Source organism: Orycteropus afer, unplaced genomic scaffold (assembly GCF_000298275.1).
Source record: "Orycteropus afer afer isolate SDZICR_OR568_19922 unplaced genomic scaffold, OryAfe1.0 scaffold00399, whole genome shotgun sequence".
NCBI classification, from domain to species: domain Eukaryota; kingdom Metazoa; phylum Chordata; class Mammalia; order Tubulidentata; family Orycteropodidae; genus Orycteropus; species Orycteropus afer.
This window is the reverse complement of record NW_006921986.1, coordinates 1,901,463-1,922,000: the sequence shown is the minus strand read 5'-3', so window position 1 is coordinate 1,922,000 and position 20,538 is coordinate 1,901,463. Positions and strand designations below refer to the sequence as shown.

Below are 20,538 nucleotides of genomic sequence, written 5' to 3'. Positions count from 1 at the left end.
AGGGCCCTATCAAATGGAACAAAATAAGCCTAACACCCTCAGTTACAAAAAGTTAGGTGTTTCTAGACTTCTTGGCAGGCATTAGGGGTTGGTCAGAGAGTTCTGCCTTAGCCTAGAAGTTTTAATAGCAAAGCAGACAGCCCTTCCATAAGCAGACTCCAGATCTGTTTTCAATAACTAAAATCTCATTCATTAATCACAGAGAAGCCAGTGGATTTTTTCTCTCAAGCAGATTTTCCAGTGTTAGAGATAATTAAAATGGGAAAAACCTCAAAAGTGGGTTTATGAATTCAGAGAAGTATGAACTTCATACTTCTAAATTTCTGAAGCTTTACCATGCACCTGGTACTGTGATAATAAGTAAAAATCACTATTTTAGTAACTAAGTAACTAAGTTTCACCCCTGTGGTCTTCCCCCCCAGCACAATTTGTGATAACCAGTAAGCTACCAGTTCTCTTGGGTAACAAATCAATGTCTTATGCCTTTGTCTTTATTTTTATGTTTTTTCCTTCTAGACATTTACACATACTTAAATATGGTTGGTTCAGCTTTTTAAGTACCAAAAAGTGGGTTTGGAGTTTTGTGCTGAGGAGGTTAGCTTTCCCTTCTGGTATCAGAGTGCCCTCTGCTGTCAGAGTGAGGCGAGTTTTGTGGAGGCCAGCTCCTTACCATCTGTGTAAATTCCCATTTATTTAATCTGTTACCAGTGTGTTTTAAGTTCTTCAAAGATCACCCCTAGGAGCTCTGGTACCATAGTGCTTAAGGCACTTGACTGCTAACCAGAAGGCTGGTGTTTCAAACCCACCAGCCACTCCTTGGAAGACTGGGCAATCCACTTCCATAGTGATACTGCCTTGGAAACGCAAGGAGGGGTCACTATGAGTCAGGTCCGACTTGATGGCACATAACAGCAAGATCACCCCTAGATAGTGGCTTTCAAAGTTTTCAGACCAACAGTAAGAAACACATTTAATATTGTGATACATAGGTTTTCCCCCATCAGAAAGCAGGGTGTTCCTATGAAACCTCTCATAAGCTGGCTTAAAATGGCTTAAAGCACTTGACTGAAGGACTTACCATTAATTTATATGGGAAAAATACTTTGAGCATTCTAAGACCTAGAAAATAACCTAACAAATCATACCAAATAACACATAGAACCTAAAATAACAGTAACACACTGTAAAAGCTGGAATGGTGGCATAGTGCCTAAGGCATTTGACTGCTAACCAGAAGGCTGGCGGTTCAAACCCACTAGCCACTCCTTGGAAGGAAGGTTACGCAATCCACTTCCACAGTGATACTGCCTCGGAAACCCAAGGAGGGGTCTCTATGAGTCAGATCTGACTTGACAGCAGTGACTTTGGTTTTTGTGGTATATAGAGTAGCCACCACTAGATTGTCATGTCATACTATATGGTGGTTTGTGTGTTGCTGTGATGCTGGAAACTATGCCATGGTAATTTAAGAGACCAGCAGGGTCACACATGAGGACAGGTTTCAGCAGAGCTTCCAGACTAAGACAGACTGGGAAGAAGGAAGGGGCTGTCCAATTCTGAAAAAACTGGCCACTGAAAACCCTGTGAATAGCAGTGAAATATCGTCTGGTATAGTGCCAGGAGATGAGCCCTTCAGGTTGGAAAGGACTCAGATTAAGACTTGGGAACAGCTGCCTTCTCAAAGGAAAGCTGACCTTAATGATATGGATGGAGCATAGCTTTGGGACCTTCATTTGTTGACATGGCACAACTCAAAATGAGAAGAAACAGGTGTAAACATCCACAAATGATCAGAATGCGGAGTGTACGTAGTATGAGTCTAGGAAAATTGAAGTTAAAAAAATTGAAATAGAATGCATGAAGATTGGTGTCCTAGGCATTGGTGAGCTGAAATGGACTAGGATTGGCCATTTTCAGTGAGATAATCACATGTTTTACTGTGCTAGGAGTGACACATTGAAGAGGAATGGTGTTCTTTTTGATAATAAATGTGACATCTCAAGATCTATCCTGAAGTACAGCTGTCAGTGATTTTATCCATACACCTACAATGAAGACCAGTTAATATTGACTATTATTCAAATTTACGCACCAACCACTAAAGCCAAAGATGAAGAAATTGAAGATTTTTAACCAGCTTCTGCAGTCTGAAATTGACCAGATGTGCAGTCAAGGTGTATTGCTAATTACTGGTGATTTGGTTTTGGTGATTAGAATGCGAAAGTTGGAAGTGAAGGAGCATTAGTAGTTGGAAAATAATGGCCTTGGTGAAAGATATAATGCCAGAGACCACATAATAGAATTTTACAAGACCAGTGACTTTTCATTTCAGTTCCCTATTTTCAACATCACAAGTGGTGACTATACACATGGACCTTGCTAGATGGAATATACAGGAATCAACTTGACTGAATCTGTGGAAAGTGGCAATGGAGAAACTCAGTATCATCAGTCAGAACAAGGCCTGAGGCTGACTATGGAACAGATATCAATTGCTCATTCATAAGCTCAAATTGAAGCTGAAGAAAACTAAGACAAGTCCATGAGAGCCAAAATGTGACCTTGATTATATCCCACCTGAATTTAGAGTCCATTTGAAGAATAGATTTGATACACTGAATACCAGTGACCTAAGACCAGATGAGTTGTGGAATGACATCAAGGACATCATACATGAAGAAACCAAAAACCAAATTCACTGCCATTGAGTTGGATCCAACTCATAGCAATCCCTCCTTGGGTTTCTGAGGCATTATCACTACAGAAGTAGATTGCCCAGTCTTCCTTCTGAAGAGAGGCTGGTGGATTTGAACCTCAGAAAGGAAGAAAAGACCAAAATGGATGTCAGAAGAGACTCTGAAACTTGCTCTTGAATGAAAAGTAGCTGATACAAATGGAAGAATTGATGAAATAAGAATTGAATAGAATATTTTAAAGGGTGACTTGAGAAGAAAAAGTATTAAAATGAAATGTGCAAAGACCTGGAGTTAGCAAACCAAAAGGGAACAACACACTTGGCGTTTCTCAAGCTGAAAGAACTGAAGAAAAAATTCAGACCTCAGGTTGCAATATTGAAAGATTCTATGGGCCAGATATTGAATGATTCAGGAAGCATCAAAAAAAGATGCAGGTATACAGAGTTACTGTACCAAAAAAGCATTGGTCAACATTCAACAATTTCAGGAGGTAGCATGTGATCAAGACCCAATGGTACTGAAGGAAGAAGTCCAAGCTGCAGTGAAAGAATTGATGAAAAACAAGGCTCCAGGAACTGATCAAATAACCACTGAAATGTTCCAAAATAGATACAGTTGTTTTGGTCTTTTCTTCCTTGTTTGGTATTTTCTTTACTTCCTTATGCCAAGTAATTTGGAAGACAGCTATCTGGCAAACCAACTGGAAGAGGATCCATATTTGTGCTGATTTCAAGGAAAGGTGGTCCAACAGAATGTGGAAATAATCAAACAATATCTTTAATATCACACGCAAGTAAAATTTTGCTGAAGATAATTCAAAAATGGTCGTAGCAGTACATTGACAGGGAACGGCCAGAAATTCCATCCAGATTCAAAGAGGACATGGAACAATGGACATCATTGCTGAAGTCAGATGGATCCTGGTTGAAAGGAAAGAATATCAGAAAGACGTTTATCTGTGTTTTATTGACTATGCACAGGCATTTAACTGTGTAGATCATAACAAATTATGGATAATGTTGCTGTGTTAGGCTGGATTCTCTAGAGAAGCAAAGCTAGTAAAGCTTATATATAGAGAGAGAAATTTATCTTAGGAAAATGGCTCACACACTTAAAGAAGCTGGCAAGTTCCAAGTACTTGGATCAGACATCAAGCTGGAGGCTTTTCCCAACTTATGCAGCTGCAGGGGCTGATGAACTCAAGGATGGCAGACAGTATACTGGCTGTTGACTCTGACGGATGACACATCCAAGATTTTCTGGCTGAATGGTGGATTGTTCGCTCACGGACACTTGTAGGCAGCACAACAGAATCCTGATCCACGGAAGAGTGTCTCTTTTTCCAGGATGTCCACATATGTGTATACACATATATGTATACATACACACGCATGTATGTATGCATGTATGTAGGATGCAGGCCACAGCCTTAGGGAAACTCCCTTTCAATGAATTGGCTGCTCAGAACGTATATATCTGATCTCATCATGGGAGTAACCACAACTTCTTACACCTCTCAGAATTGTGGTCCAGCCAAGTTGACACACACAACCCCAGTTATCGCAATTGTGAAGAATGGGAATTCCAGAACACTTAATTGTGCTTAGGAGGAACTCGTACATAGACCAAGAGACTGTGGTTCAGACAGAACAAGAGTACACTGTATAGTTTAAAATCAGGAAGGGGTGTGTGTCAGGGTTGTATCTTTTTACTATACGTACTCACTCTGCAGGCTGAGCAAATAATCTTGAGAAGCTGGACTACATGAAGAAGAATGTGGCATCAGGATTGGAGGAATATTCATTAACCATCTGTGATATACAGATGACACCTTGCTTGCTGAAAGTTAAGATGACTTGAAGCACTTACTAATGAAGATTGAAGACTACAGCCTATAGTATGGATTACACCTCAACATAAAGAAAACAAAAATCATCACAACTGGATCAATAAGCAGCATCACGATAAATGGAGAAAAGACTGAAGTTGTCAAAGATTGCACATTGCTTGGTTCCACAGTCAACACCAGTGGAAGAAATAGTCAAGGTATCAGACATCACATTGCATTAGGCAAATCTGCTGCAAAAGACTTCTTTAAAGTATTGAAGAGCAAAGATGTCACTTTGAAGACTAAGGTGCACCTAATCTAAGCCATGGTATTTTCAATCACCTCATGTGCATGTGAAAGCTGGACAATGAATAAAGAAGACCAAAGAAGAGTGATGCTTTGAATTGTGGTTTGGCGAAGAATACAGAAAATACCATGGACTGCCAAAAGAATGAACAGATCTGTCCTGGAAGAAGTGTGGCCTGAATGTTCCTTAGAAGTGAGAATGACCAGACTTCATCTCACCTACTTTGGTCATGTTGTTGGAAGGGGCCATTCTGTGGAGAAGGATATCATGCTTGGCGAAGTGGAAGGTCAGCAGAAAAGGGGAAGATCCTGAACAAGATGGATTGGGACAGTGGCTGCAGCAACGGGCTCAAGTATAGAGTGGGTTGTGAGGATGGGCGTGACAGGGCAGTATTTCATTCTGTTGTGCATAGGGTCACTATGAGTTGGAGCTGACTTGACAGCACCTAACAACAGCCTAGGCAATGCTGATGATACTAGTCTGTAGCCTCATTTTGGGTAGTAAGGCCTCAGATACTAATCTCTCTGAATGTAATTTTTTTAAGCTCTAATCTAGTGGAACATAGCATTATCTATCCTTCCACCTAATGCACATTGATTCAACCTCACAATCATTTTGAATTTGGAAGTGTCATGATTTATCTGCTGTATACAGAAGAATGAGACTGAGCCCCTGCCCCTGTTGGGGTTTATCTGGTAGTGCATCAAGTAGAATGTGGTAGGAGCCAAGAGATTTAAAAATAAGAGATGGGTGATACTTAGAGGTCAGAGGCAAGGGTGAGAGGAGTTATTTTGGGGAAAGCTTTGATGGGGGAGTTGCTTTTGATGCTTTTGAGTTGAGTCTTGAAAGTGTAGGAACTGTCTCTGTGGAAATGGGCAGGGAAGGAGACATTCCAGATAGATCGGTGTGAGTAAAGACACAGTGAAGAAATTTGTGTGATAAATGTGACTTTTCCAATGAGCTTCATTTTTCCCTCCAAACTACACATCTAAGAATAAACACCCATCTTGAATTTTGAAGGTCATTCTTAAAGAAATGCAACTTTTGAGAAGCCATGTGTGAATTGTGGGCTTTTCTTTATGTGTATTTTTTTTTCTTTTTTTAACTGTCTTTCCTTTTCTAACCCTGAAGATTCAGAAACTGTTGAAAAGATGTGCTATTTGATGTACAGTGTCTCTTCTAACAACTTGCTCATCTAGAAGTTGCAAAGATGATGAACAACTGATTGGCTCTTTCAGTTATCAAATTAAGTTAAGAGGTGGCACTTTCATATAGTTTGGCGAGAAATTAATGAGAAATGAGATGAATAGATTTGAATGATTGGAATTGTTTGCTGTGATGTATTATCCAGACAGAATTTTTAAATCCTTGAATTAAACAAATCTTTGGGACCCTAAAGTCCTGAAGGATGAAAGATGTCAGTTATGTTTAAAGTTATTAACAGTTCTTATGTTGAGGATTGAGCTTTTTCTACCTAGTTCCTACAAAATTAAAAGTATATAATGACTTCCCTTATTAAACATACATTTAGTTACTTAAAATTAAAACCCTCAGTTCCTGAAAGGCACACAACTGTTTATTTAATGGGCAGCTGAACTTTGGATTGCCTAGTCACCCACTGAATGCATTCATTCTGGTTTATGCTATGCGTATTGATTTAGTTATCTCTTGCAGTAATTCCACTGCAGGTAAGCGGGTGCACTTCAGCTTATTTTAGATTTTTTTTTTTTTTTCCAGAAGTATGTATTGACCACTGTGTGCTTAGGTGCAGTGCTAATCATCAGTTTCTAAGAGTGGTAAAAATCATTGTTTAAATAATGTATCTTGAAAACATAGAGTACTGAAATATTGTTATTCTCAACAAGTATTTGAGTGGCCTCTCAATAAATTCATTGGATACTTAATAAAAACAGCAGCTTATATTTGTGTAACATTTTGCAATGTGTAAAGTACTTTCAGTTGTATTATCTTGCCTAATCTTTAAAATCTAGTGAGAGGAACTTTCACTGTATATACCTTTTACAGATGAGAAAATTGAAGTGCAGAAAGAAGTTGAGTGATTTGCTCTGAGTTAAGGCAATAGGTCCCTAAAAGGAGATTTCCCATATTCTAAGATTGGTATAGGATACAGTTTTAACCTCAAGATTGCCAAGTTAGATCAAATTTAGAGAGCCTGAAAATGTGCATATAATATATTTGACCTTACTTTTCAGAGATGGGGGAGGGACTTCTTGATTTGTTTAAACAGTGGAGACCTGTTATAAAGCAGTATGAGGCAGACGGTTAATGTGTTTGGTTACTAGGTGAAAGATTGGTGGCTTGAATCCACCGAGAAGTGCCTCAGAAGAAAGACCTGGTGATCTGAGCCTGACAAATTGAAAACCCTTTTGAACCGGGTTCTCCTCGGACAGTGAATTGGAGTCACCTTAATAGCAACTGGTTTTTGTAAGCAGTAATATAGAGTTCAGTTTTGAGAGAGAGAGAATTCTTTACAGCTGTGCTTAGAACAGTTATAATGACTTATGTCCTTCACTTGTATCATTTATTTATTCTTTTAAATCCAGCAAAATTTCATCTTGTTTTTGACAATCAGGCTTTTATTCACTTTCTTGAGTTTTTGATGGCCTCTAGATGGCATTGTAATTGGAAGATGTGTTTCTGTATTGAAATATTTTCCTGCAGAGGTGGTGGTTTTTGTTGTGTGCTGTCGGGTTGATTCCCACTCAGTGACTCTATAGAACAGAGTAGAACTGCCCCATAGGGTTTCCTAAGCTGTAAATCTGTATAGGAGCAGTTGCCAGGTCTTTTTCCCCCACAAAGCTTCTGGTGGATTTGAACCACCACCTTTGGGTTAGCAGCTGAACGCTTACTCATTGTGCACCCAGATGCACAATGAGTGATGTATGAGAGATGTGGAAATCTCGTAATTTTCCCTGTGATATGTCTGATCTGCTGTCTTTTTGCCACCAGGAGCCATATGTGTGTGAGAAGGAGGCCGTGCCTGTGTCTGAGAGCTCCTTCAAGCTCCTCAGCTCCTCAGATGATCTGTCCAGTGACTCGGAGAGCCATCTCACTGAAGAATCTGCTCAGGCCTCGCCCCAGCAGAGCTTTCGAAGGCGAGCCAACACCCTGAGCCACTTCCCTACGGGAAGTCAGGAACCTCCAGAACCTGCTGAGGTGTCTTCAGGGGTCTCACAAAGGAAACTTATGAGGTATCACTCAGTGAGCACAGAGATGCCTCATGAGCAAAAGTAAGATTTGTTCAAAATGTTAAATGTTAATACATTTAAATAGCTGGGGCATATCTATGACTAACCAGGTATGTGCAGCCCAGGTATGTGTGTTTGGTGAAAGACAAACCTGAGGCAGGTTTTACTCTGGGCTTGAAAAGATAAAACTCGAGGCCATACCATGTGCCTTCCCACATTTCCTTCTTACGAAATATGTAGATGGAAGAGAGACTTGTTCCTTGTGTAAGTAACAAGTACTTGTATAAGGAACAAGTACCAACTACAAATATTACAAGGAAACAGGTAAAAGTGAGCAAAAATAGTACTTAAAAATGTGACAGTTACTCCTCAAACCATACAAGAGGCTTGTTGGCTTTGGAACATACCTACTGGCTTTGAGGAGAAGTAGCAAGGTGGTAAGCTGATTAGTCTGCTCTTGTGAAAGTCTGGGACAGAACCACTCTGCAGTGGAGATGCAGTGATCTGTGATGACAGCGGGAGAGGTGTCCAGGCCACACAGTGACACGGACGCCTATAATGGGCTCCGTGGCCTTGGGTTCTGGTCCCAGCTCTCTCATGAACTAGTGGTGATCTGGGCAAATTTGTTTACCTTCTATGATAAGACTGGAGTAGATGTTTCCAGTGTAAGAGTTCTAGATTCTTCTAACAAGAAATAGTTGGGCTCTAAAGAGCAGTTGGAATTTTCTGGTTATAGAGATGAGTAGGCAGTACGGTGGCAGAAGTTCTCCCCATTCCTGCCAGATCCCTTGGTGATTAATTTGTTCCTGGTAAGTTCCAGAGACTATAAATAGATACTACAGAAGTAACTTTAAAAACCCTTGAAAATCCCTCACCTTACAAAGCAACGTGACTTAGGGCTACATTCACGTACACCGCTGGAAGCCACTGAACATATGTATCCATGAAGTCTGCACACGGATAGTGGAGAGACTGCGCAGAGGTGTTCGGCGTGTCTTGGGTGAAAACACGACAAGCATTAGCAGTCCTGGAAAGATGTAGTAGGGCCTCTCAACTTTGTCTTCACTCGGACACTGAAATGGCTGCTGATGGTTCTTTGGGATTCGGCTGGATAACTGTGATCCCAAACCAGGATGTGCTTTAGAAGCTCATGTTTAATGAGTATGACTGTGCAGAGACAAGCATCGTTTGGCTGCAGCCCTAGGAGGTTCTTATCTTTCCCAAGACCCTCTGTTAAAGCAACTTCTATTTTGCTTTACGGCTGCATTCCCATTCCTATTTCTGGCATTTCCAGCGATTGTGGAAACATTCCTATTTGGAGAGTCCTCGTTGCCTTGCCAAGTCTGCTGTTAGACACATGCCAGAGGTGATAGGAAATTAGATCCCTGCCAGTGCGTTTCCCTTCTCCCCTAAGAATGCAGCCTCGTCAGGGATCATGCTGGACGTGGGTGACAAGGGGAGGGAGGACGTCTTCCTGCCTGTGTCTCGAAGTGTGGCCAGTTTTTCTTTTTTGCCCCACTGCCAATCCTTTGTTCATTTACCTACAGGTGAGAAGACATTGAAATGCAGTGCAGGATGTTCATTTTAAAGATAGAGATGCATTCTAAAATCACTAGATTTTCTTTTGTCTTCCTTTGCTTTTTATTTTTTTCTGTTATGTTCCTAAAAAAGACTTGTACAAGTAGGTAGTCCCTGACTTATGACATATTCGTGTTACAACAAACCGCACTTATGACCGTCTTTTTTAAAAAAAAAAAAAAAATCCTGTCATTAGTAATATGTACTGCATACAATGTTAAAATATCAGTGAGTTTATATGTAATGTTTCAACCCCCAAAGACAAAGATCAGATTTATAAAGAAACTGACGACAAGACAACAATAATAATAATGAAAAGTAAGAAAAAAAGGAGGTATTCACGAAAACTAAGTCAGAACTTAGTTATTTATTTGCTTAAAAAGATAAAACTTGAGGCCACGGCATGTGCCTTTGCACGTTACCTTCTTAGGAGATATGTAGATGGAAGAGACATTTGTTACTTGTATAAGTAACAAGTACAAGTACCAGCTACAAATATTACAGGGAAACAGGTAAAAAGGAGCAAAAATAGTACTTAAAACATGTGACAGTTACTCTTCAAACCATACAAGAAGGTCGATAAATAAGTCAGAACTGACTTAACCCTGTTGTAGGTCGGGGACTACTTGTAGAGGAGAACTAATGGGAGCGTAGACATGTGGGAAAGGACTGAAGACAGTTTTCACCTACTCTCCTTTTTACTGAAAACTACCTTCACCAGAGAGGTGGCTGGGATATGGAAGAGAAGTGAGAAGAAACCCACTGACTTTCACAGTTTGTATTTAAACAACGAGACAAAAGCAGGCGGCCCATCTTCCTTCTGTTTTCTCCAAGTTCACCCTTCAGCGTTTCACCCTTCTCTTTTCCCCCTCTAATGCTCCCATGCTTTCTCTTGAATTGCTACCTAGTGTGAACCATCCACCTGTTGGCGAGTGTGAAAGTGGCTCAGGTCAGTCTGCAGAACCTGCTCCTCCACCTTGTCTAAATCCCTCTGCCTCCTCGCCAAATTTTTTTAAGTACCTAAAACATAACTCAAGTGGAGAACAAAGTGGGAATGCTGTGCCAAAGAGGTGAGCACACTGCATGGCAAGTTCAGTGTCGTTTGTCATCCCAGAGGATGTGCTGAGTGGAGGGAGAGTCCATGCAAAGAGCTGGAAGCACCGATTGTGTGTGTGCATTTGTGTTTGCTTATTTTCACATTTGTTATTTTCAGCCTGTCACTTGTGCTGACTTAATTTCACTATTAGTTCATTTTCTCAAAAGTATTATGAGAACAAGTCTTGATGACCAATTGTTTTGTGTGTACTTATTTTCACAACCCCTTACCCTGACACACCCGCTTGCAGGTTAACAGCTGTAGTTGACTGTGGGAGGCCCTGGGTGGTGCCAGTGGTTAACATGCTTGGGTAGTGACCAAAAGGTTGGAGGTTTGAATCCACCCAGAGACACCCCAGGAAAAAGGCCTGGAGATCTGTCAGGCATGAAAACCCTGTGGAGCAGGGTTCTGCTCTGATATACATGGGGTCGCCATGTGTCGGAGTTGATTTGATGGCAAATGGAATTTGTGCCAAATACACTGGAATTTGTGCCGTATCAGAAACTTGCTAATCAACATAGGAAACTTATTTCTGGTTAAAGGGAACAGTGATTTGATTTTTTTACAAAGTTAATTTATTGATTCCATTAATTTAAAATAGGATTTTATTGACTTAACATGAAAGTTAAATCTCATTTATAAATTATTTCCAGCTTCTCACCTAGTTTACTTTTCTTAGTGTTAGAGTGGATTTTTTTTTTTTTTATGTGACGTTTGTATTTTATACTCTGTGTGTTTATATTTCTTTATCCTAAACTCTTTTTTCAACCACACTCTCAGCATCTCCTACCGTAATGCCCTGCGGAAAAAACTTCATTCCTCTTCCTCTGTGCCAAATTTTCTAAAATTTCTGGCTCCTGTAGATGAAAATAACACCTCTGACTTTATGAACAAAAAAAGGTAGGGCTTAATTTAGATATATGAAGCCTACGTGTTATAAGTGTTGAATTATTGATGGATATACAGGGACTTTTTTTTTTTTAGGTGTTCTTTTTGCCATTAAAAAAATATTTTAGGTAAATCTATTGTATTTTCTCTTTTACACTTTTTTTTCTCACTGGGTTTCATTTAAAATTCTGTAGTCAGCTTCTTCAGTGCTGACTAGGATTAGTTTATTAATGTGTTACTGTTACCTTCAGAAGCCTGAAGAAAGCCTCACCCGTTCTCCAGGTGTGCAGCAGTGTGTCTGTATACTGAGCACGTGGCTGTCATAAATAAGTTAGGATGCCTGACCTTTAAGTTGGGGAGATTGCTTAGGTGTGTATATTCAGGTGTAAATTACAAGGGCCTCCCCAAGTTTTCTGGTGCATAGGAAGAAAGGAGTAATTGGATTGTGCATGCATGGATGGATGGACAGATAGATAGATATACAGACTTTGTTTTGTTGTTTTGAAAATCATCATCAGCAAGTGACCGCATAGTTACTGCCTTATGGTTCCGTGTAACTGAACTGGAACTTTCCTCATTTGAGGCAGCAAACCATGGTAGTGTGAGTCTATGTTGAGATAATATTCCCACCCCCCGGTGTAGTGCTGATTAAGCCTCCTTTAGGTAGTTTCTCTTTCCTGAAGTGGCCGATTAGAAGCCATTGACCTGTGGACCGTATTTCCCTTTCATTTACAATAGAAGTAGTCCTTTAGAAGTGTTGAACCACTGTGAGCTTGACTTTAATCTAGTGATTATCTGATTATATTTGCTTATTCAAAGAACATTGATTATCTAGTGCTTTGCTATTTTAATTTTTTTTTAAGTCAAGCTAAAAATAGCAATGACAAACCCATTGATGTCGCCCCACCAGCCATAAGTCATTTATCCTGTACTCTTAGGGACTTTGAACCCAAGGCAAACCACCCGGATGATGCCCACAGAACCCCTGTGAAGACACGAAGGCATTCGTGGAGGCAGCAGATCTTCCTCCGAGTGGCGACCCCGCAGAAAGCGTGTGAGTCTCCTAGCAGATACGAAGGTAAGGCTTCCACTGAAATGAACCTGCTAGATCTGCACCTGAGTTTTCCCTCTAACAAAAGTTCATTCAGTAGAAGATGTGAACTGAGATTTTGAATCCAAGCCATCCTGTTTTAATGTCCCCCAAGGAAAAGGTCACATGGCAATGGCTTTAACCATTTCCACAGGGTTCCTACATACCAGGGAAACCTGTAACAGGTCTCAGCTGTTCTAACCCTGGGCTGAAAATGGCACCTCTGCTGAGCTTGTGCGGCCTCTCACCTCCCCTGCCATGAGAATGTTTTAGAGGTTCAGCCTAATGTTCCCTGCTTCTCACTTTCCCTTCACACTGTGTTCCTAAGCTTGTATCCCCCTCCCTGCTAGCTGCCTGTAAATTTACACACTGCCCTATAGTATCTAAGGCATTTGACTGCTAACCAGAAGGCTAGCAGTTCAAACCCACCAGTCACTCCTTGGAAGGAAGATTGGGCAATCTATTTCTGTAGGGATACCACTTCGGAAACCTAAGGAGGGGTAGTTATGAGTCAGGAACGACTTGACAGCAGTGAGTTTGGTTTGGTTTTTGGTTTGACTTAGCATGGGGTGGCCTGAGAGGCACCCCAACACCCAACTCTTTGGCTACACTTGTAGTGCCCTGGCCTGCCTCAGTTGCTGTCGGTCGGTCTTGTGTGCTGGGAGGACCGTCGTGTCCTTGCCTCCCTCTTCTGCCACCCAAAGAAATACAGAATGAGTGTGATCTATTCTTAGACCTTTCCATGTTGAGTTATAACAGAAAATGAGATTAAATGCAGTTCTCTTGATGATAGTTAAGATTTTTCTTGGCCTGGTGATGCCATACATTTTCAACAGACATTTTCTTTTCTTAATGTTCTTTAACCAGATAACTTTTTTTTCTTAAAAAGGCAAAGCAAAATAGAACTCGAAAGATTTCTTGAGTTTCTCAGATTCCACAGGTGTTGATTCACATTTGCCCCTGGCACACTTCTGTGCATCTCAGAGGAAGCCAGAAACCAGCGACATGGAGTTAGTTCCAGCTCACAGCACCCCAGTGTGTGTGAGGGTAGAACTGGGCTCTGTAGGGTTTCCAGTGGCGGACTTTTGAGAAGCAGCTCACCAGGCCTTTCTTCTGAGGCACCTCCGAGTAGACTCAAACCTCTACCCTTTTGGTTAGCAGGCGTTTACTCAGCCATCAGCTTAACCGCATTACCTAAAACTCCTCCTTAGGAAGCAGCGCAGTCTAATCCCAAACTTTCAGACTAGGTTCATGGTGCTGCCATGAAGGGAGGGGCACTACCAGAGGAGCCCCTCCTCTTTCCTCCTGCTCCCCTCTTCTCCTTCCCACCTCTTCGACCCTTCAACCCTTCTCCCTTCTTCTCTCCCCTCTCCTCCTTCCTCCTCAACTTCTTTCCCCTTCCTCTCCCTCTTCTCTTCCTTTTTCTCCTCTCTTCCCCTCCCATTCTTCCCTCTCCCGCTCCCAGATCTCCGTATTATTTAATTTTCACAATGAATGCTCACAGATTGTGATGTCAGTCATAACACTTGATTTACCCTTACTTCATTGTAAAACGGTTGTAGTAGCACTGACTCTTCCCAGCTCGTAGGATTGCATTATGTTAGGAGTGGGAGAGTACTCTAAAAACCTTAAAGACATAACAAATATAAAGTGATAGCATTATCTTTATTACTGTCTTAAAAACTGGAACACTGGTGTTAGGTTTCCATACAGGAGCAATGTAAAGAAACCCTAGAGAGACTGCTGTTGTACGCCATCAAGCTGATTCCGACTCACAGTGACTCAGGAGGACAGAGCTGCCCCATTGGGCTTCTAAGGCTGTAACCCTTAGGGAAGCAGACTGCCGCATCTTTTCTCCCACAGGCCTGCTGGTGGGTTCTCAGAACCGACCTTTCAGTGAGCAGCCAAGTTCTTTGTTCGTAATTTCGGTGACCCTTTTTAAAAAAAACCTCAGTAAGTTGAATTAGTTCAGTGCGTATTCATGAAGAAAGTTGGTGTTCAAAAGATTTCATTTTCACATTGCAGATGGTCTAGTAAAGTCCGTTGGCCAGATCGTGTGATACAATTCCGTCTGTCCTTAAATACCTTTACTCACCTAAGGTATTAAGCACCTGCTGGGGTGCAGAGTGGCTGTAGACAACAGGAGGCTTGTCCAGTGTGCAGTCTTGGCCCCCACCTGCCCCTGGTTGCAGAGCTCTGGACCCTGAGGAAATGCTTGCAGCTCTGCATCCCTCCCCTTAATGCTGTTCTTTGTCCATGTGTAGAAGTATGTCTGGTTTCAGGAGGGGCATTGTTACCTCTAAGATTTTTATCTATTCTGATTGGAGTCAGAAGATTAGTCATAGCGAACCCCATTGGGTTTCCAGGGCTGTAAATCTTTACAGAAGTAGATCGCCCCATCTTCCTTCCGCAGAGCAGCTGGTGGGTTTGAACCACTGACCTGGTTAGCAGCCAAATGCCTTATCCACTAAGCCTCCAAAGCTCATTCAGAAGGTTTGTAAAGCCAAAAGAAAACCCCAAACCCACTGCTATAGAGTCATGTCTCATAGCAACCCCTCCTTGGGTTTCCAAAGCATTATCGCTACGGAAGTAGATTGCCCAACCTCCTTCCGAGGAGTGGCTGGTGGGTTTGAACCACCAGCCTTCTAGTTAGCAGTCAGATGCCTTAGGCACTACACCACCAGAGCTCCTGGAAGGTTAATAAGTGGTAGCAAATTTTAATTCTTTGGAGATCCCCAAGATAAAGTGAAGGAGAAGAGTGTGTTGTGGGCAGCCCATGAGAACTTGGCCTGTGTCATCCCAGTGGGTAGAAGTGCCAGGAAGGGGAGGAGGGAAAAAACACAGAACGGTTGGTATTGAGTCGATTCTAACTCATGTGACCCCACATATGTCATAGCAGAACTGTGGCTCCATGGGGCTTTCAGCGGCTGATTTTTTGGAAGTGAGTTGCCAGGCCTTTCTCCTGAGACACTCTGGGGGGACTTGAACCTGTAGCCTTTCAATTACCAGTCGAGCACTTTGACTGTTGCACCACCCAGGAAGGAGGAAGAGGCCACAGTTTGTGTCTGTGCTCTTTGTTTGGAAGTCAGGGCAGCTTGCTGCGAATGAGATGAGATTATGGGTTGTTGCCCCAGCATTTGGAGCACTGAGCAGATCGCTGTGCTGTGGGACTCTGGCCTGTACCCTGGACCTTGAGTGGCAGGGTCTTTGGGGAACCGAGAATGGGAGTGCTTGGTATCATCATCTCCCCTGCTGGAAGCAATGCTCAATACAGTACTCAACCCTGTACCCACACGTTTGCTTGGTGGAAAACCCCCCAATCTCACTCTCTGATAGGAAAGCAGAGAACTGGTGTCCTCAGCATTGTAGGGTCTGAGGCAGACACAAAGGTCAACTTAGGGAAGGAATACTGAGCTCGTTTAGGGCAACCTCTAAAAGCAAGAGCAGAGCTCTCTTAGGGCTGAGATGGTTGAAAGCATAGACTTAGAGGTCTGCATTCAAATCCCAGCTTTTCCCCTCATGAGCTGTGAATAGGAGCAAGCTCTCTAAATTCCTCACCTGTAATTAATATTAATTATGCCTATTGCCAAAGTGGTTGAGATAAGGGCCATAACGTTATTAAAACCAGTTGTTGTTGACTCAGTTTTGAGGTGACCCCCTGTATGTCCGAGTGGAACTGTGGTCCACAGGGTTTCCCATGGCTGATTTTTCAGAAGCAGGTGGTCATACGTTTCTTCTGAGGCACCTCTCAATGGACTCGAACCTCATACCTTCCGATTAGCAGCCGAGTGCGTTCACCTTTTGCACCATCCAGGGACTCCATAATGTCACTATTGAGTTTTTATTGGGAAATGATCACAATGTATAAGATCAGAAAGAAAATCAATGACATGAACATCTTCAGTATGAAGTTACCACGCCTGTGGTGTGAAAGTCACTCTGTGCACCCTGCCCTCTTGCCTTAGTCCCTCTGCGTGGGGTTGCTGTGGAGCTCTGCGGGCACCTCCCCACTGTGGGCAGCCCCTTGACGGGAGCTGTCTGCCATGCTGCATGGCCCAGGTTTTAATTTCTCTCACTGCCAGTGTGAGCGTGATGGCTGTGCTCGTGTCTTGCTCCTCCGCTGCCCTGGTGGAGAGGCCTGCCTTCTGCAAAGGGCTCTGGTACGGACAGTGCCCTGCTGTGGGGGAGGGGGTGGCTAGCATTGAGTGGAAGAGAGGAAGGGCAAGGGACTAGAAGGCAGGCCCAGGAGGATGAACTGAGCTGCAGTCTGTCAGAAACAACGGAACAGCACAAACCACAAACCAGAGTGTTGATGGTTAAAACAGTGCCTCAGCATTGCGATAGGCACACCTCAGAGGCAGCAGTTGTGGGACGTGAAATGCAGTAATGTCTGCTCAGGAGTCCCTGCATAGTGCAAACAGTTAAGGCACTTGTCAGCTCTGGGTTCTGATCCTCCCGGTGGCACCTTGGGAGAAAGGCCTGGCGGTCTACTTGTGGACAATCGGCCATTGAGAACCCTGGGGGCACAGCTCTGCTCTGACACACACGGGGTCCTCAGGAATTGGACTTGGACTTGATTTGATGGCAGCTGGCAATGTCTGCTTTCAAATGCTTACTGCAGCGGCAGAGTGTATCAGGCAGGGCTTCGGACCAGGTCATTCTGGTTTGACCCCCTGCTGAGAATGTGCAGTCCCCACCCCGGATACACTGAATCTGATTCAGTATCTCTGGGTTGAAAAAGCACGTTCCCAGCAAGGCCGGAATGACCCGGTTTGAAGCCCTGGTATTAAAGGCCGTTGGTGACTGTGTTCAGGCTACCTGCCCCATTAGAGTTTAGGGGTTTCAGACGAGCTTTCATAGAATGAGCCAAGCCCTGTCTCCCTATCATTTCACCCCTTGGTTCTGTTCTGGTTTCTGAAGCTCCTTGTTCTTCCGATGACAGAGGACCGTGAAGGCTGCTGCGGCTTTAAATCTCTTCTCCAGGTTAGTTGCCTGCGCTCCTTCACTGTTGCTCACCTGTACTGTTGAGTTCCTCCTCCACTGGAAGTCCTGTCCTCTGAACACACCCTGTTGTCCCTTTCCTGGTGCCTTGAATAGAACACGGCATCCCTACTGTCTCTGGCCCGTGCCTTTCTTCCTTCCACTGAGTTCTCACTGCTCTGTTAATGCAGATTACATTCATAATCTGTTTAATGTAATTAGCTCACATTCTTTGCTTTTACTGAATTATGTCTTTTGGGCATGAACTTTTTAAAAAGTTGCATTGAATCCTCTCTATACTTTTAAGGTTTTTCAGCTTCTGCTTTTCCCCTACCAAACAGTTGATTCCTATTACAAGGAGCCCTGGTGGCACAGTGGTTAAGCACTTATCTGCTACCTGAAAAGTTGGGGTTCGAACTCAGCAGCTACTCCTTGTGAGAAAAAAAAAAAATCCTAAACTTACTGCCATTGAGTCGATTCTGACTCATAGTGACTCCCATTGGGTTTCCAAGGTGGTAAATTTTAATGGAAGTAGATTACCTGGGCTTCCTTCCGCAAAGTGGCTGGTGGGTTTGAACCACCACCCTTCTGGTTAGCAGTCAAATGCCTTAGCACTATGCCACCAGAGCTCCTTCTCCATGTGAGAAAGATATGGTAATCTGCTTCCATAAAGATTACAGCCTTGGAAACCCTGTAGGGCAGTTGAGCTCTGTGCTATATGGTCACTATGAGTTAGGATCAACTCTTTGGCAATTTTTTTTTTTTTAAATACTTATTACATGTTAGATGTTGTCAAGTGGATTCTGATTCATGATGACCCCATTTGTTAAAAGACAGAACTGCTCCATGGGGTTTCTTGGCTGGAGTCTTTATAGAAGCGGACTGTCAGACCTTTTCTTCCATGGTGCCTCTGGGTAGATTCGAACCTTCAACTTTTAGGTTAGTAGTCAACTGCATACCATGTCTGGTTACAACATCAGCTTTGGGCAATCCCGTTGGGATTGTTTTGACTCTTATTTTGAATCTATTAACTGCAGAATTGTAAGTAAAGTTGGTGGCCATGTCCTTTGTGTCTTGATAAAAGTGCTGAACAAAATACAGCTATTGCTGGAATTGCCCCTGTGGTCTGATTCTCTCTATACGTGGCCCTGATTCTTCAGGCCCCACACAGATGGGCTAGTGTTAGTTTTTCCACCATCTCTTGCAGGAAGGTGTTCTGAGAGACCCCATCCAGCACTGTGTGAACCTTAAGATAGTCTATGCACTATTGTCTCTGATGGAGGCTCCTGCAGTGCCCCTGGCTCATGCCACAGTAGCCTTGAGCTTGCTCACATGCTCTCACCTGTGGCCTTGGCACCAGCTGTCCCTGTGCCTGGAATGCTCGGACCCCCAGACACCCCTGTGTCTGCTCCTCACTCCTGCAGATCATTGTTTTTAAAATCTTTTTTTCAGTGAGGCCTTTCTGGCTTCGCTCTGTCATATTGCATCTTCTCTTTTGTGACCAGATCCTTCTAATCTCCTTATCCTGATTTTTTCCCAGAACACTTTATCTCCTTGCAACATACTCTAAATTTTACTCATTCATTCTCTTTATCACACAGGCTTTCTGGCTTCTAAAGGGAGGCAAGGAAATCATTCAGATTCTTACAAACTTAATATTTATTTGTGATTTCTTAACTTCCTCCTGTGCCTTCTATTTCCCTATAGGTGCGTGTCCTTTTTGTTCTCTTCTCAGAATTCAATGCTGCTTGAGTTTTGGGTTTGTATTTTAGGGTACTATGTACATGTGTTCGGAAGAAAAATGGGGCGATCTACTTCCGTAGTGATACTGCCTCGGAAACCCAAGGAGGGGTCGCTATAAGTCGGGTCCGACTCGACGGCAAACAACAACAACAACAACAATGTACATGTGTAAGAGAGAGAAGAGAACTAAAAGCATTTAAGACTGAATTGTTATAATAAGACTGATGATGACAATATACAATATTTATCACACCCTTTTATATGGCAGACACTACGCTAAGTGCTGTACATGAATTACTTCCTCTCATCCCAGTCACCATAACGAGAGTTGGTATTTTTATCATGCCCATTTTATCGAGGAGGAAACAGATGCTTGTGAAGGTTAAAATCCGTGACCCCAGATCACAGAGCTGGTGGGAGACTGAGGCAGGACTTGAGCTCATGGGTTAAATTAGAGGAAATAATTCATGTATAGCACATAGTATAGTGCTTGTGATATAATGAGGCCATAATAGGTGTTTATGATTATACCAGTTCAGAATCTAAAATGCTTTTATATTTCTTCTCTTGCATATACACCGAGTACCTAGCATCCTAGATGAGATCTAGGAGCTTTTCAGATCTGCAGACAACTTAGGGGCCTGAGGTTTATTTGGAACCTCTGGCTAAGGCACACAGTTACCACACTTGATTGCTCTTAGAAAGGTTAGAGGTTTTAGTCCATCCAGAGGCACCTCTGAAGATACCCTGGTGACCTACAATCTGGAAAAATCAGCCACTGACAATCTATGGAGTGCATTTCTACTCTGACGCACACTGGGTCACCATGGGTTGTAATTGACTCAGGGGCAGCTGTTTCGTGTTTTGAGATGCGTTTCCCCAGAGATCCTGCTTTGGCCTGCCCATCCTAGCAGTGGTTGGGTCCCAGGGCAATGGAGGAATCTGCAGCCAGTGGATTCGGTGAGCACACTTCTGACTTAGGCACGAGAGACACAAAAGCGTGCTCTTAAGAAATATTTATTTATTTTTTTAATTAGGATTTGGGTGAAGATTTACAGAGTAAATTCACTTTTCATACAGCAGTTCACATATACTTTGTCTCATGTCATTGACCAAAATTTAC

The 20,538-nt window shown here is 42.7% G+C and overlaps 1 protein-coding gene across 1 annotated transcript in view; it reads left to right on the top strand.

Moving 5' to 3' along the window:
- TBC1D1 (TBC1 domain family member 1) overlaps window positions 1–20,538 on the top strand; it is a 392,135-nt gene that overhangs the window by 231,661 nt on the left and 139,936 nt on the right. Inside the window, 5 exon segments of the mRNA XM_042782639.1 lie at window positions 4,467–4,509; window positions 7,740–8,082; window positions 10,527–10,688; window positions 11,495–11,614; window positions 12,541–12,680. Coding sequence (XP_042638573.1) covers window positions 4,467–4,509; window positions 7,740–8,082; window positions 10,527–10,688; window positions 11,495–11,614; window positions 12,541–12,680 — 808 coding nt within the window.